This window comes from Coffea eugenioides, chromosome 4 (assembly GCF_003713205.1).
Source record: "Coffea eugenioides isolate CCC68of chromosome 4, Ceug_1.0, whole genome shotgun sequence".
Classification (NCBI taxonomy): Eukaryota; Viridiplantae; Streptophyta; class Magnoliopsida; order Gentianales; family Rubiaceae; genus Coffea; species Coffea eugenioides.
The window spans coordinates 9,760,850-9,778,281 of NC_040038.1; the positions used below are offsets into that span (position 1 = coordinate 9,760,850).

Below are 17,432 nucleotides of genomic sequence, written 5' to 3' on the forward strand. Positions count from 1 at the left end.
ACGACACCATATGCAAGAACTCCCCAACTCAACTGTAGCTTTTTCAATGTCTCAACATTCTTGAGATGTCTAGGATTTGCTACTTTTAGAACATCCCCTCAATCATACTACATAAAGGTTTTTCAATGTCTCAACATTCTTGAGATGTCTAGGATTTGCTACTTTTAGAACATCCCCTCAATCATACTACATAAAAGTTCCCTCAATCATACTACATAAAAGTTCCCTCGACTCAGTTGGACCACTCCCTACAATAGGCTCCACCCCACCCCACCCCACTCTTCGAGCAGAAGTAGAAATAAACTAGACTAGGTTAAATGTGCCGTTACGTAAACAAAAAAAAAAATACTACATAAAGGTGATTCTGCAAGCTTCTTCTATGTTACCCTTACAAGAGTACAGTTATCCAACCATATAAAAAATGTTCTGTTTTAGGTTTATCATCAGATATTTTAAACTGTTTTACTAGAGTACCATTTATGGATAACTATCAAAACATGACCCGACCCATCTACCCATTTTCAAAACTTCTTTAACAAATTATTCATCAAATGTAGAACCAATTGTTATAAAAATAATTTTTACAAATAACTATACCTTTTGTTATACAAATAAAATGTGCCTTACTAGTATAATAAGGTAAAAAGGGTTTACACTATTTTTTTATTTTTTTTTCATTCCACGGGACAAAACTTTGCCTTTCCAGCTATGGGAGAGAATAACAGCAAAACCAATCTTTAGATTTTCTGTCGTCTAATATGCACCTACTACTGTTTGAGGTCTATAGGGTACAAGGCATCAAAAACAACTCGTGCGAAGACATGACGAACTTCTTGTAGGCTTCCCAAAGCCAACAACTCATGATGAATCTTGCTTCCTTGCTTTGGCACAAATCCCCTCTCTTTTCCAGCTCGAACACATTCAAAAATCTTGCACACCTTTAGATATAGAGCTAATGGGATAAATACCTGCAGGGGAAAAGTAAAAATATTTCAGCATTGGTCTCACCAACTCAACAATTGGAGCTCATGCCTCTAGTTTGACTAATACCAGATCATGCCCGTGCAGAACAGACTTAAAAACACATTGATTTACAATATTGACTTCAGTGAAGCATCTAAGACTCCCAAATCACCATTCAAACCCACATGAAACTCGTAGACGAGCTTCCACTCAGCAAAGAAGACAGACATCATATGCTTGAGGGAGAAAAAAGAGGATTTACTGCTTACAATATCTGAATATGGTGCCTTGGGATATTGAGCCATTGCCCGCGAAACAGAGAATTCGTCGGTCATATTAGCAAGTGTGTCCTGAACTAAAGCAGCCAAATGCTTAACTTCTGCTACTAAAGAATCGAAGTCAAGATCCTGAGGTTCTAATAATTCAACGAAATTGGTATCATGCCGTCTTGTGATCCTTTTTGCAATATCTGATGCTTCAGACAAATCTCCCCCATTGTTAACAGCAAGGCAGAATGCAGCAACTACTGAAGGGTCACTTGGGTGATCAAACAGTGCTCTGTGGAATACTAATAATGCAACCCTGGAACACAAAGATTTCATAAGAGCTCATTGCAGGTCAAGTAACAAGATCCTAAGCCTTTTAATGCATTCCTCCTCCACCACTACACCTTCCATTAACATAACATTTTCTACCAGGTACTTTTCCGCCGACACTCATAAGACATCTATCTAGTAAAGCAAGACAACATGATCTGCACTCTCATACACCAGCTGTATAAAAATTCTAAGAATTTGAAACGATGGCATGAAAGGAAAAGAAACAGAGAGAACTTCTTTTATTCAAATAAAAACTAATTTGAAAAAATGAGCCCTCGCAGGAAATCTGCAGTTTAGTCCACACAGGTTTGATTTCACCCCAATTGGCTCCTATATTATGCAAATTAGACAGTTTTAGTCCATTAACTATTTGATGCTCTTTTACTGAAGATTCTTGAAGGTTGGGTTTGTCAACAGCAAACCGAATGGGAAAAGGCATCTCTTTACCAGCAGCTCATGTTTTAGATTGATAATTAAATTAATTATTTATCATACACGTTATACTAAACCACAATAATATTTTCTATTTGTATAAAAGCTAATAACATTAAAATTATCATTTGCTACCATAGAATGCAATAACTCAGCTAAAGCGCTTAATAAAAACCTTACCATAAACTACTGTGACAAGGCCTGTCAGGTGCCAAACATTTATCCAGGCTGGAAAATATAGACTGCAGGAAAATCCACACAAAAAAGTCACATACATGTATCCATGTGTAAATGAATTCAGGAACAAAAAGCAACCGAAAATCACGACATACCCATGCGACAGACACAGAAGTGGGAATAGCTAAAACTAGAAGGTGGGCCATCGTTTACTTTGTTTCTATTGCATAGTGTATTGCTATATCATATGATATAATCATATTGGAATCATGCAGTCAATCATTTTTCCACCCGAAAAGGGTTGTCAACATCAACAAAAATTATCAGACATTTATACGACACTGCAATTAGGCATCTAGCAACAGGCATATTATATTTGATATAGTTCAAAAAAACTCCTTTTTTGCATACTGCAAAGAGTGACAAAATATATATAAGTCTAAAATAATTCTAGTGTTCATCAAAATCAAAAAGTGCTCAACAAGTTGAACAGAAGTCAAAAGGAACGAGTATAATATTTTCTTGTAGTCTGTAACTACTCAAGAAATGAGCGCATGCCAATTTTTCTTTCCAAAGAACCCAGGAAATGTTTTCATTAGCCTTTGTACAAAATCAAAATTGAAAAATATAGTTCAAAAGGGCATTTTCAAGGAATTGGTGTTGCCAAGTCTGCAGGTCAAATCCAACACAGGGATAAAAAGTTGGAGATGGCCTTTCCACAGTATTCCAATGTACCAAATGGGCTATTAACTTCTAAAACTGCGACACTAGAAAAAGGGACTATATGTTGTCAAATGAAAAGATAACAAGCCGCATTGAATCTATATAAAGGCATTAAAACTTCAAGTTCCCTTGAGTCTTCATTCTAACTCTATCAGGCAGCAGGTAGTTTCAATTCCTAAGCAGCTTAAAAAATTGACAAAATCCATCTGAGTTATAAGGTTTGAAAACCTCACCCACAAAATAAGCTTGCATCGAGAATGATACTATTTTAGAAAGAGCAAGAAACAAATGGTAAAACAATTTGTAAATGTTAAAGAAGATCCTAAAAATTTCTAAAAGAAAAAAGTACCAAAAGCATGTTGGACCTCTTGTCGCGTCTACGGAATCCACTATCGACAAAATAGGCTGCCTGCATTTTGAAGCTGCTTTAGAAATATGCTTCCCATGGATACACCTAAAATGTTGGCAACTTCAAATTTATACCTGTATTGGTAAAAGAATTTCCAAAAGGCCGAATCTCCATAATAACCTTAACGATGATTCTGCAGAACCATAAGCTAACATGTAGTTCATCTCCATAAGGAGCCTTCCCTAGGAAAAATTGGAATTAAGAAAGAAGTCATAATACATTTCGAAGTGAAAAAAAAAAATTAGAGAAACAAATAACATGCCAAAAACACATTCCCAATACCCTGTCCAGCCTTAGAATTGAAGAAGTCAACTTTTTAACAGAAAGAGCCATGTCCTTTGCAAATCGAAATTGTAAACGTGCACCAATTCTAATAGCACGGAGAATGCGAGCTGCAAACGTAAGCAGAAATTACAACCAATAAAAGGAAAAAAAAGTGAGGCAGAAATGATGCTGAGGCCAAAGACTAACGTGTTGAGTTCCAATGTGCAAATTCAGAAATTCACAATGATTTCCATAGAGATACTTACCACAATCTTCAGTCAGAGAAAAACTAGCAGGAATGATAGTTCGCACCTACAAAAGAAAATGTGATGTTAGATCACTGTGTAAGGGTGAAAGTTAGTAGATGAGAAAAATGAAACTCCTCAGAGATACATGCACACTTTAGCTTTCCTAATGTCTTCCACTCCTCCGATGTAGTCATATATCAACTTTGCATAAGGGTCAAACATCAATCTGCAAAAATGAAAAAGGAGTAGAAGGGGGTTTTAGATATAAAATGGAAGTAAAGTAGCAAATTTGAAAAGTCCTCAGTACCCTCAGCCTACCCCAAAAAGAAAAACTGCAGGGGGGTGGTGGGGTGATTCTTCTGACAAAATTTATACTTATATTTCAGAAAGTAATGGTCAAATCCAAAACCCGTTTATTGTGAAGTCTCTTTTCAAGCAATTTCTCCAGCGAATGTAGTCTTTCTTGTTACATCCGACAGGCTTTTCAAAAACCAAACTGAAGTCCCTTCTAGAATTTCTTCCACAAGTGCTAAAGCTTGAAACCTGTTTTATTGAAATTAATCTGAATTATATCAAGAACATTTTATTGAAAAAGTATAAATGATACATAAATAGCTGATATACTTTGTCGCTTCTAATAAAAAACCAAATTGTCAAACCTCTACAATATTGTCACCAATATGAACATGGCAGATAGGAAAACGTTTCCCAATTATTTCACATCGTGAAAATGTTCTCATCACCTGCAAAATGAAGGCTATTATCACAGTGCAAATTTTTTGTTACTGTATTGACAAATAAGTACATAGAGGGAGCTATATTGGCAAAACTTATTCTCTATGTTATGAATGCAGTATTTTTAAATTCAGTGAGGACCTACAAATAGATCCTCAAAACTTCCACAAGGCTTGGAAATATTAGCAGTTCAACATATAGCCTATTCTTTCATTGCACAGCAATTGTCTAGTTTGACTACTCATGGTTTTCCAAGAGAAAGAATAAGCCGTACTAAACAATGACAAATCACCAACATATGACCCAGAAAACTTTCAGAACCAATGCAACTTTTGCATATGTGTAAATTGTAAAGCAAGTAAATGGTACTCTCCATTTTTGAGAAGCAGATATTATTTCGGATAATCAAAGCATGAGAATTGCATTTAAATTTGAGATGGTACCCAATAACATTTTTATTTCTGACATTATGCTGTAAGAGGTAAATCCAAAATTTTCCTGGCACATCACCAAATCCACATTATATCCATAAGAGTCTGGGGGTCAACTTATCAGCCTTCTGGTACCTTGGCTAAGGCAAGACCGACTATTAAAAGCCCACTAGAAAATAAGCTGAATGGTCATGAACAGAATGAAAACCAGAGGAAATGAAAATCCAAGATCAAGAGAGTGATGCCCTACAGGAAATCAAGCCATTCTTATTGAGCTAAACTTGTTTTTGAAAGTCCACTTCCTAATATAGAATATACAAAGTTTGAAAAGCCCATTGGTATTAATCACAGAAAAAATGGCCGTTAGCAAAGAAATACTCCTTGTCTAACATGATACAAGGAAGAGAGAAGTCAAGACTAACCTCTTTAAGTTCAGCTGAAGTAATGATATCGAAATCCTTTGGAGTTTTTCTCAATATAAGATCCCTTACACAACCTCCCACGAGGTAAACTTCAAATCCTACAATAAATGTTAGGAGGATTTCCTTAGGAAAACTAGAACAGTACTGGAGAACGTGTGTGCTTTTATCAAATGATACATCACCACACACATATGCAGACAAAGAAAAAAAAAACAAATAAAATACCAGGAAACGGAGTGCTCTATTCATGATATCAAATGTCGAAAACAACACAAATAAAACTGATGAAACCTAAAACTCTATAATCACCCCCGTCCACCCTCACCCCCCCAAAAATAAAAAAAAATATGACATTCAATTGTAATTCCTCTCTCTCTCTCTCCGTGTGTGTGTGCATTTTTTTTTTTTATAAAAATTTTGACAAAACAATTTCCAAACAATTTCCACAATTATCATCTAGTGTAGTGTCAGTTGATGATCCTAAAAGCCGAACAAGTTGTCGGATTCTTTCATCTACATAGCAATAGTGAATCACACTTGAACTTTTTTACCCCAGCAAAAGTCGTCAAGATCAAATTTCTGAGCTAGCAATGTCCATTTGAATTCATTCTAACACTTGAACTATAAATTCCCAATACAATACAAAGCCCATTTCAGTTATACGCACAAAATAGTCACACCTTTTCTTTTGAGACCATTAAGAACCGCCCTCGTTGGCCTTGGAATCATCGAACTACGAATTCCGAGGTCCGCAGAATTCAACTTTTTCCATTGGGATGCCTTCTGACCATCTCCACCAATCCTTTCACTATCTTCATTTCCACCAACCCAACACAAAATCAGGGGAAAAAAAGACAAAATAAAAACTTCACAAAGAACAAAAACCCACCAATGAAAAAAAAAAAAAAAAAACTAATCATACATAACCATCATTGAGAATTAAAAAAAAAGAAGAAAAGTTTAAAAAATTACTTCTCTGGTTTTCTGCCTCATCAATTGTCTCCATTGCTGCTGCACAGCTCAAACGTACCTACAGAAATTAAAAAAAAAAAGAAAAGAAAAGGGAACAAGAACAAAACTTTAGCAATAATTAAAGATAAAAACAATTATTAAATAAATAAATGAAAAAATACATATATATACTACTTGATGAAGGCAAAGGCGGAGAGGACAGCGGAGGGAGATATAAGGGCGACAAGAATATCCGAAAGCAGTAGAAATTGCCATTGATGAAATGTGTTTTTTTTTTTTTGGGGGTTTAATCAAAAAGACATTTCTAAGCAGTAGAAATTGCCATTGATGAAATGTGTTTTTTTTTTTTTTTGGGGTTTAATCAAAAAGACATTTCTTTCCTTGTTTTAGTAGGAATTCAATTTAGGGGGAATCAGGGTTCAGGGTTTTAGAACAGTGAACTACTGAAAGTAAAGGAAAGTTTGAAATTTTGATGAAAAGGGAGAAAAGGGAGAAAATGAATTGGAGATAAGGTTTAAGGAAGTGATTTGGGCTTTGATGTTTTTTCTGGGGCTGGAGATGGGCTTGACAAGAGTTAAGAAAACTGGTTTTTAAGCACCTTGGGCTCATACTATTATGGCTTTAGGTGTAGTTGCGTCCATTTCTATATTTGACTTGGGCTTTTAAAGTTGTTTGCCCAACTTAGTGAAGTGTGTTTTGAGTGATTCATTGCAATCTGGGCCTCCATCTCGCCCACGAAGAGAATTGGTCCTCTATGTTTACAAGCTAGTTCCAACCAGTCTAGACAGTTGGGATACGGGGCTTAGGCAAGTGGAAGTGGAATCTCACTCTTTGCTCGCTTGGAATTCATCTCATTCAGAATGTGCCAACACAAGTTAATTCAGTTATGAATTGAATTAGGTAGTAATGTAAAAGGAATTACAAGTAGAAAATCTTGTATTCAAAACATTTCACTTATTAAAAAAAAAAAAGTAGGCTCAATTGGTAAAGATAAGTCACTTTCTTATAAAAGGTTACATGTTTAAATATTACTGCTAACGTGAGAGCTGTATTGGTACATGATCTGTGAAAATCCCCCATAAGTAAATGATCTCCCCCATAAGTAACCTATAGTCTTGGAAGCATGCCTTAATCTATGATGATGGCTGGAGTCGAATATACACGAACTTATATATATATATATATAAATAGAGATGTTGACAAGGATCATATAGTCAGTCATTTCAATTTGGCAGGGAAAGTTAGAGAGAAAATGTATCAAGATTGGGAATGCCATTAAAACGTCTTTGGCACAAAGGTAACATGTGTGCAGATATTCCTGCAAAGACTATTCTTAATTTCTAGTTGGAGTTGCACTCTTTTCAGATCCTTTTGATGTTATCAAATCTCTCTTAGGAGCATATAATTAGATGTTGGTCATATTAGCGAATTTTAGCTGTCTTAAGGCATTCCTTTTGATCCCCTAAAAAGAGAAAAACATTATAGGTAGTGATGAATCTGCCAAATGAGTATGATTTATCTTAGCTAATAAATCCATGACGCATGTTCAAAAAAATAACGCTTAAAAATATTCTTAAAGGTTGAATCATCTTACACCCTGTGAAATTGCAAGTTGCAACTAAAGTACAAAATATTTCTCGACCGAAAATGAAAGATGTAAAGTGCAAAACTAACAGATTCTCACATTGAATTTTGTGTAAAAGGAGACATTGTTAAACTGGGTAAAAGGCAGAATCGACACAAAAGAAACAAAGCTAAGTATAAGATTTACCACCCCTAAGTCCTCGCAGGAATTTGTGGTAAAATGTTACCACGTCCCAAAAAACCAAAAAGATCAGAAGAGCAAAGCAAGAAAGGAAAAAGACCCGTGCGCTGAAAGGACTGAAAAATTAGGCTCAACTAGAAGACTGTCACCTTTCACCTTTGTTGTTTTTGAATTTTTCTTTGTGGTATCCAACTGTTTTTCCGTTAGTTATCATAAAAAAAGAAGACCAAAGTACGAAAGCACGGAACTTTTTGTTCTTTTCGAAAAACAAAAAATCGTTTTGATATCTCTCTAAACTTGTATCATTATCAATCAAAATTGACATGCTTGTTTGGCCATTCTTCTTTTACGATAAAAATTGATTTCCCAGCCAGCTCTATTCATGTTGCATGCGACTTCCAAGTTGCAATCACAAGGATAACAACATTTTTTTTGAATAACAACATTGAATCTGCATTCCGCGTACTAGGGATAAGATTTATAGCTGCATGCATGCATGAAAGATTGATTTGACGGCTTGAAATAGTTTCATCTCTTAGGACCATTTTCGTTCTTGGTTTTGGCTGCCTTTGAAGGCAATTTCCCAGAAGAAGAATTTGTCACTATAGTTTTGTCATATATATATATGTTTTGGACCACTGTCTAGAATATTTTAGGTACGTACGGGCAAGAAATATTTGCTACCTTCTTTCAAATCAGATGTATGTGTTTGTTCCTTCTTTCCCATCAAACATGTCACGATTTTCTTTCCAGAAAAAAAAAAAAAGCAACTGCTAGGGTTCTAATTTTCAAACAACATCAAGATACGGAGAACATAAGCTAGGCTATACAGATGATACCTGAAGATGCTAGTAATGGAGCAATGGTGCTAGCATGCTAGTTGAAAGCTATTCGACTATAGTATCTTTAGTTTCAATCCAAAGATAATAGCCAGTAATTAACAATATTCTGTACTTGATTGGCACAGAGCAGGCAGGTCAATGAGCCTCTAGATGGACAAGAATAAAGATCAACTGCATGATGGAAAATACTGCTTATGTCAACATCTACTTACTCCTCTAGCTAGCTTTTAAATCTACAAAGAAAAAGTTGTGGAATACGCACTTGTTAGCTTTGAGAGGATAATGGTAGACTTGTTTGGGAAAAAAATAAGTGAACTTGAAACACTTGAGTATAAGATTCTCTCTTGTTGCATATCATCAGTGGATAAGATTCTCACTTGGTTGGTTTCAGCCCCTCTAAATTGGATAACAATATGTAAGTCGGAAAAGAAAAAAAGGGACAGAATAGACTGCAAACAATATAAGTAGAAACTCAAGTCGGAGTTTTGTTATTAAATGTTCATGAATGAATTTTGGACGGTCCAATAGGTTCCAGGCACTTGACATTTGCGCATGAAATTTCGTTATCCAAGGAGAATTTTGTGTTCCTGCAGCAAACGCCAGAAATGTTCCATCAGCTGGATGCATAAATCTACTTCTTGTCCATGTCTGCGTATAGTTGTGTGCATGGTGGCTGCTAAGAGTTGGTTTCCAAATTGCCTTTCTTGTTTAAATTTTCTATGCATAGAGCTTTTCGTATTCGTACGCATCCACTGGATGTTACAACTTGAAGAAATTGGTAGTAACAATTTACAAGTGAATTTCCTTAGCTAGAGATTTTGATGGATGAATAACTAACAAGTTAAGAAAGAAAATTCTGGGCATAACTTGGAAGTACGTGATATTAGGAAAAACTGAAATGATGTATGGCTTCTGCATTATATTGACAGCACAGGCATGTGTGATTAGCTCATAGGTGAAGAAGCTTGGGCACCTTTAGGAGGGCCTGAAGGGCTGAACTCAAGTTGGGCTGCCCCGTTACTTGTCCTACTGCACAAGCTATCTCACGTTAATAATTTGTGGAAGGCCAAAACTAAATTTGGTACAATAATATGAGAAAGAAAAGTATATATATATATATATATATATATATATATATTAAAAAAAAAAGTTAAGGTAAACTTTGTCTCGTACTATGCATCACACTCACTAAGAATATAATGGTTGAATTTTTTTTTTAAAAATTTTTTGTTAGTAATTAAGAGTTACAACAGCTGATAAATCGATTTTCTTACTGATGCATGAAATGAAAGAGAAACTAGATTAGTTGCATTCGATTTGATATTGGTTCTATAAGATTTCGATTGAATTTAATTTATCATCAACTAATCAAATTACACGTCAACAAACATTAGTTGTCATTGAAGATTTCGAGTACAGCTTGAATTCAACTCGACAGAGCATATATAGTACTGTGAAACTTATATGTTCAAAACACTTGAATTCAGTTTCGTAAGAACATGTTAAACTTCAATCGGTTAAAGAAAAATCAAATTGATTAAGTTGGTTCAAACCCTTATCCTTAACCATTGACTTGGTTAACAATTGGTCCATGTGCAAACTAAAAGGAAAAAATCTATAAGAAGTAGGGTAGGTTCACCCACATCCTGTGCTATTTCTCCTACATAAACATCACGTTTTAGTTCTTTTTTGCTTTCTTAAAATTCAATAACTATTAATTGAGTAAAAAATAAATACATTAGCTTCAAAAAAGTAATATATAATAGAAAATTAAAAAATACAGCAGAAAATTCATAAAAGATCTCATTTTTTTATGTATTTTGGTTTTTTGAGTTTGTTAAATTTTGTGTATTACTCAATTAATATTTATTGGATTTTAAGGAAACAAAAATATAATAAAAAATGGGACAGAGTGTGGGACAGAAGATCCGTTGCGAGGTTCATTCCATCCTTTTTGGTTTTGTTTTTTTCCCTCGTCGTCTTCTTCTTCTTCTAGTTATTGCTTCTGCTCCTTATTTCGCGCTTCCTGTCCCGGACCAATCTTATCCAAGAATGGCCGTTGTTGAGTTTCCTTCTTCCGAATTACTTCCATCATTTTTCTCATGAACAGATTTGCCATTTTGTCGTGGTCTTGAATGACAAAGCATTTATCATTCGTCATTTATCCAGGTCTTCATCGAAGTCTCTATATTCCCATCTGGCTAGCACCAAAGTCTTTGATTGATCCCAGAAGTTTGACAGTTCAATTTATCCAGGTCTTCACTTACTGAGCTTTAAATCTGAGGGCCATTTGAGTTCTGCTATTTTCTGTGAGCATGAGGCTGACCCTTTTAGCCCAAAAATGTGCTACCAAACAATTCATAACCACCAAAAGTTTCGTTATACTCAAGATAATCTACTCCTTTTTTTTGAAACTTGAGATAAATGGGGCCATTAGGTCTAGAATTTCATTTCAGTCAGGTAATGTAACATTCGCCTAAATGGAAATTAGCTCTCCCTTCAGAACCATTCCTATAATAAGATAAGACAGTGAAGACCACCCCATCAATACGCTTTGGTAGAATCGTTTAAATTAAAATAATTTCTTTTTTTGTCCGGTGCATTAATTGGGATTCATTGAACTCTTTCCAAAAGTTCACAATTCAGTTATCCAAGTTTTAGAAACTCTGTATATAAAGTCTTCAAAGTCAATTCTATAAATCAATTTCGTTCATTTGGACCCTAAATTTTTTCTTATCTCTCATTTCATGTGTACTCCACAAAATATTTTTCACAAAATTGATAATCATTGTCAAAGAAGATCTAGTTACACATCACAGTAAGACTTTATAATTAAGTGAAGTATGCATTCGAGTTAGAGAACCCATTGTTGATAATTATAAAGCTATATTTTGTATCTTCGATTACACTTTGAAGTTATATATGCGCTTATAATATCTGATACACAATAAGATTTCGGGTCAAATTTTAATTCTCATTTTGGTATAGGAATAGGAACCAATTGATCGACTAAATTGACTCCACTGTTTAATATATAAGACTTAAATGAAGAGAAATTCAAGTGCAAGAACTCAATGTTGGAATATTGTGAAACCAAACCGCTAAGGCTCTGTTTGAATCTTAGAAGGAAAGTTATACGGGAAAGTGAAGTGAAGGAAAGTGAGGTCAAGGAAAATGAAAATAAGTTTCCCATACACGTTTGGTTACTAAGAAAAATACTGAGAGAATATAAGAAGTTAATGACGGTTTGTAGCAGTTATTAAAACTTCTGTTAGTAACTAAATATTTTCCTTCAAAATCCTGCAAAATTTGCAAGACAGGAAAGTGCAGGAAAATGCAAGAAAATTTTTCAACGTTCCTGCCAACCAAACATGCATGAAGAAAAAAATAACTAACTTTCCTTCACTTTTCCACACTTTTCCCTGCAAATAAACACTATGTAAAGGGACTTCGTTATTAATTTATCCTTTAGTTATTTCTCTCTAAAATACTAGTGATTATCCATGTCATTTCCGAGTAACAACCAAACAGGTTCTTTTTTTTTTTTTTTTTTGTCATAACGATAGGATTCCTATAACCTAACCTAGCCTAATCTAAAGGGGAAGGGAGAGGACTCGATGTGAGTAAAAACTCCATCGAAAATTGTCAACGAAGACCGTCACATATTGTGACAATTTTGGTTCATGTATTGTGACAACCAAACAGGTTCATGAAAGAGTGAAATTGTGTTTCACATGTATCCAGTTGGCTTCACAGCTTATACTGCATCGTATCTGTATACTACTAACCATAGTCATGATATCACAGGAAAAACCAACTGCATTTATATATGCGAGCGGCCAAATATGTTCTGTCCATTTTGTTTCTCTCAAAAATGATAAATCTAGTCTTTGGAATAAAAAATTAGAGCATGAAAATGCATGAACAAGGAACTCCAAGGCCATTGAATCCAGGATCACTCTAAAGTACCATGCACTTTAGAATTTTTAGTTTTGTCTCTTCAATTAAATTTGATCGAAGGTAAGGTATATGTCTCTTCGTCAAAGAGAAAATGAGTAGTTGAAGAAGACATGTTAATTAATGCTCTATTCTTTGTGACTGCTGACAAGAAATTAAAAGGAAGGTATCCCATTCACTTCGGTGCCGACTACCTACTTGTTTTCAATAGTCAAACATGCTTCTAACTTGTGCCCAATTATTGTTTTTTTCTTGTTTCTGTTTATGATGTGTTCTTGGACACTGAAAAGTAGATGACAACAACTTATTTAGAGTAAATGGCAAAAAGAGCCACTACATTATTTGGAATTCTTTGTTTTGATCACTAGACATTTTATCTTGCCAAAATGGTCATTTAATTAATAAAATAAGGTATATTTTGTCACTCAACTAATAAAAAAAAATTACATTTTCAATCACTCAACTAATGAGACTAGATATATACACTTTTTGATCGCAAAATGCATGTAGTATTAATTAGTTGAAGGGCCACTTTGGATAAATAAAAAGTTTAATGACCAAAATAGGGAATTTTAAATAGTATAATGATAATTTGTGATATTTGCTTAATTATCTTTTGTCACTAGTGCATTCTTGATACGCGTTTCGCAGTAAACAATGATCCCAAGTTTTGTGTATCATTACTGCTTAAAAGTTGTGAATAAAATCCTTGGCACAACACATTGGTTTGAGGAAATAGATTATCAATAAAACCATGGTGGAATCCTCATCTTTAATAGGAGAGGTGGATGGAATCATCGGTTATCAAACATTAACAAGCGAACGGATAGATAGATTGAATGGTTCGGAGTAATTTGAGTTAAAGATTTTAAGTTCGAAATCTTCTACTTATACTAAAAAAAATTAACAAAATAATCCCAATTAAGGCGAAATAAAACACAATGACCCCATGTGGTGACATTTGATTGCGGAAGAATTTCTTTTAAAAGCTAATTTGTTGTTCTGATAATGGGCTAATTCGACTTTGACTAGAATTCTAGTGCCATCATTTGTCATGCATACATAACCAGTCTACCACTCCGTACTCTCCAGTTTCCTCGTGATAGGTCATGGTCGTTTACCAGGCTGAAAAAGGAAGGCCCCAGTCCAAAGAAGCCAATTTAACCTCATGTCAATTAAGCTTTGGTCGTTCTACCCAGATGAAGTGCATAAAAGATTAAAGAATGAGTTCAGAAATTTTTACCTTCTAAGTTTTAACCAGACAAATCAGTAGAACAAAGCCAAGGCTTCCTTTCCTTAAAAGATTAACGTACAATATGTAGCAGGCAACGTCCTATATTTCAGCTTGACACCATTATTGGGATTGGGATATGTTTCTAACTTTAGGTTCTCTTTTATCTCAGAGCGGTCTATGACAGTAAAATAAGTGAAACCGCTGGGATTGATCCAATGGTCAGAAAAAGAACTCTTAGAACTGTCTCTACTACTAGATTTAGAGTTCGAATTTTGAGTGTAATAATTGAGGGTAGGAAGAGAATGGGGATGGGTGGGAGGTAAAAAGAAAAAGGAAAGTAAAATAAGTGAAAGACTAAAGCTAGACAAGCAAACCAAAGTAGCTAGCGCAGTTTGGTAACTTGTATTTAACAACTCCTAATAGATACTCCAAAATTTATTCATTGAGGCACAACTTTTTCAACCCTAAAATAACGTTGATGTTGCAAAAATTACTATGAGCAATACATAAGCAAGCAAGCCTTAAAAATGTGCTGTATTTGTTGATATATCTATGGTAGTCAGCTTAGTCATCATTTTTTTTTGTTCGATTAAAGTTTGTGTACTGTCACTTTCTGTTACCACCATGGGCTAGATTAGAGTATATCAACGAAACAATAGTTCGATTATATATTATTCACCAACACAGTTTCATATCAATAGTAAAATTTAAAAACACAATTTTTTATTAAAAAGTAGTCAGTACTTATCAATTGATCTAACTTATCTTGACAATCAACTTAGTCATTGATACAATAATTTGGTCCTCGAGACTACAGTCGCGTTGGCTATGAGATTCCAGTTGTCAAGCCAAGGAAATCTTGTGCATGCGAGTAAAATTCAATTTTAAAGATCAAACACAAGTATCAATGTATCAACTTAGTCATCGATATACAATGATGCTTGTCTTAGGTCTTCATCGTTGAATTTTCCCTCCATGCAACACATTTCGATGCCGTGGACAACCGGAATCTCATAGCCTTTGCAAGACTCTTTTTCGTTTGAATACTAACCATTGCCAGCCATATTATCAGCTTTTAGAGATTTTCCAACGTCTTTCCACCTTGAAAAATTGTTCATTTAGAATTTGATTTGTACCTAGAAGTAATAATATTAGGACTTGATCGAGCAAAAGTTGCCCCCACCAATTGTATGTATCTCATTAGTCATAATATGTGGCTGAGCCTTCTGGTCCAAATTTAACCTGTAAAGGCAATTTGACAGCTTACCCGTTGCGTTTAGTAATAGAGCGTACGTAAGGACAAAAAACAGAGGGCTGGGGGAAATAAAAAAATAAATAGAGTACGTACGGCCACGTTAGGTTACTGCAAGTCTTGGAAATTGGAATAGATACATCCCCATTCATTCAGCTCTTCTAGCCTACCAATCCAAACAAACAAGAAGAAACTTGCATTGCATTGCATTGATTGATTGATTGATTGATGTATCCTTCGACATGGGTATAGAAGAAGAACAAGAGATTCAGTAAGGAGCCTAGTGGTTAATCCAGGCTTTCTTTCAATTGTTAATTGTTAATCAATGGAAGAAACATACTATTGGGGTCGTCTAGCTTGGGGTGTGGGTGCGTGGATTAGTGAAGCCACCATGTAGCAGCAGCCCATGGAGGCTTGGCCCTTGTCGAGGTTTTAATTCCACGTCGATCTTGGGGGGGAAGGGTTTGGGTAGATAAGTTCCTGGAGCCTTCAAAAGTTGCCGGCTTTTGAAGGTAACCTGGGACTTTAGGTTTATTTGCCGAATTCTTACTTTCGTAAGAAAATGCATGGAATTGAGGTCTCCTCTCCAGACATACTTGATTAATTTTGTACCTTAAGTCAGATGTGTTTAAAAGGAATTATTCAGATTTGTATTTGTGGAAGTAATTAGTCAATAACTACTTCAGAGTTTTTGGTCAATTTTTGGGAGCATTTCATGATTTTCTAGGTCTTATATCCACAAACATCCTTCACTCTATCATAAGAAGAAGATGCTAATTGCTAATTTTGGCATATATATATAGGTGAATTTTGTTTAACAATCTTGTAGTGTATATGCATGCACAATAGATCTACGGAGCTTTCTTACCATATTAACCACCATTCTATCCTCAAACAGCAACAACAAGAGTCATATGTACCAGGACGAATGTGTCACAAAACCATTGAAACTTCCATATTCAAAAGGTGCAGGTACGATACCACATTAATGTACTGTGATTCATGAACCTGTTTTAGATGTTTATGAAACATGAAAAAAAATAGTTTTTTGACTGCCTTTGCCACGAAAACCACATGATCTTCTACCCTATGCTCTTTCATTCTCAATTCTTCAACTAACAATAATGATTGTAGTTTCATACTAGCAAAGCGTAGGCGTGAATGCATTGAGTTGACAGATAGCTGGAATTTCCATCCTGCAACATATTAGAAGGATGTCATTTTGAGATCATGAACATATCTTCTGAAAATAGTGAAAACCATAAATGAGGGGACTCTGTGCCCAAAGAGTAAATCTTATATATACACTATCACGATTGGATGCATGACACATGTACAAAATTTGGATTTCAAATTCAAATTCGAATTATGTGTCATACATCCAATGATGAAAGTGTATACACTGTCAGTATAGAATATTAATTAATGCTTAAAACAATGGTTGAAAGTCAAAATTTTTGTCATCCAGTGACAAATGTTTTTGTGAGAAATTGGTCTCGAAATTCAGCAACAGTTTTTCCTTTGTTCCATCCAATTTATTGCTTTTATCTGACTGCATCATTAGCATTTAATCAGAAAAAGCTGTTCTTACCAAGATGAAAAAGAAAAAGAATTAATATCGTCTCTTGCTTACCAAAGTTTTTTTTTTTAAAAAAAAGAGAGCAGTGTTCACTTGTCAATCTTTCCTGCCAAGTATGATATCTCTGACTATGTTAATCTAAATGCTTGTAAAAAGCAATGTGGGCGCAGAAGTTTCCGACCATGTATGAAAATTTCGATTAATCTCTATGTTAAACGAAAAAAATGAGGAAACAGGAGACGTATGAAATGCGATGTGTGAAGAATTATTCTTCTTTTTCTCATGTCCTAATTCTATGTAAAATTGATACAAAAGCATCTCTAATATAAGGGGAAGCATTTAAACATTAAGCATTTTATATCGATAAGATCAATTTTGCTTCTATTCCATCTGAATACTTTTTCTTTTTCCCTTGAACCGTGGGGATG

At 34.8% G+C, this 17,432-nt stretch overlaps 1 protein-coding gene across 1 annotated transcript; it reads right to left on the minus strand.

Annotated features, from left to right (window-relative positions):
- Window positions 1-612: 612 nt before the first annotated feature.
- Window positions 613-6,829, minus strand: LOC113768257 (poly(A) polymerase I-like). Its single transcript, XM_027312534.1, has 14 exons — window positions 6,550-6,829; window positions 6,376-6,433; window positions 6,084-6,215; window positions 5,404-5,501; window positions 4,475-4,558; window positions 4,225-4,358; window positions 3,969-4,041; window positions 3,834-3,879; window positions 3,586-3,695; window positions 3,378-3,485; window positions 3,244-3,303; window positions 2,175-2,236; window positions 1,233-1,545; window positions 613-968 (listed from the first exon to the last, which is right to left on the minus strand). Exons 1-14 carry the CDS (start codon window positions 6,628-6,630, stop codon window positions 768-770), a joined length of 1,560 nt encoding a protein of 519 aa, XP_027168335.1. The 5' UTR covers window positions 6,631-6,829; the 3' UTR covers window positions 613-767.
- Between the last annotated feature and the right edge of the window lie 10,603 nt (window positions 6,830-17,432).

Excerpts from the sequence above, each read along its gene's own strand:
- LOC113768257 (XM_027312534.1), bottom strand. The coding sequence starts at position 6,630 with ATGGCAATTTCTACTGCTTTCGGATATTCTTGTCGCCCTTATATCTCC. Across the intron at positions 6,434-6,549 it reads TCCGCCTTTGCCTTCATCAA|GTACGTTTGAGCTGTGCAGC; the intron begins GTAGTATATATA and ends TAATTTCTGTAG. Across the intron at positions 5,502-6,083 it reads TAATGGTCTCAAAAGAAAAG|GATTTGAAGTTTACCTCGTG; the intron begins GTGTGACTATTT and ends CATTTATTGTAG.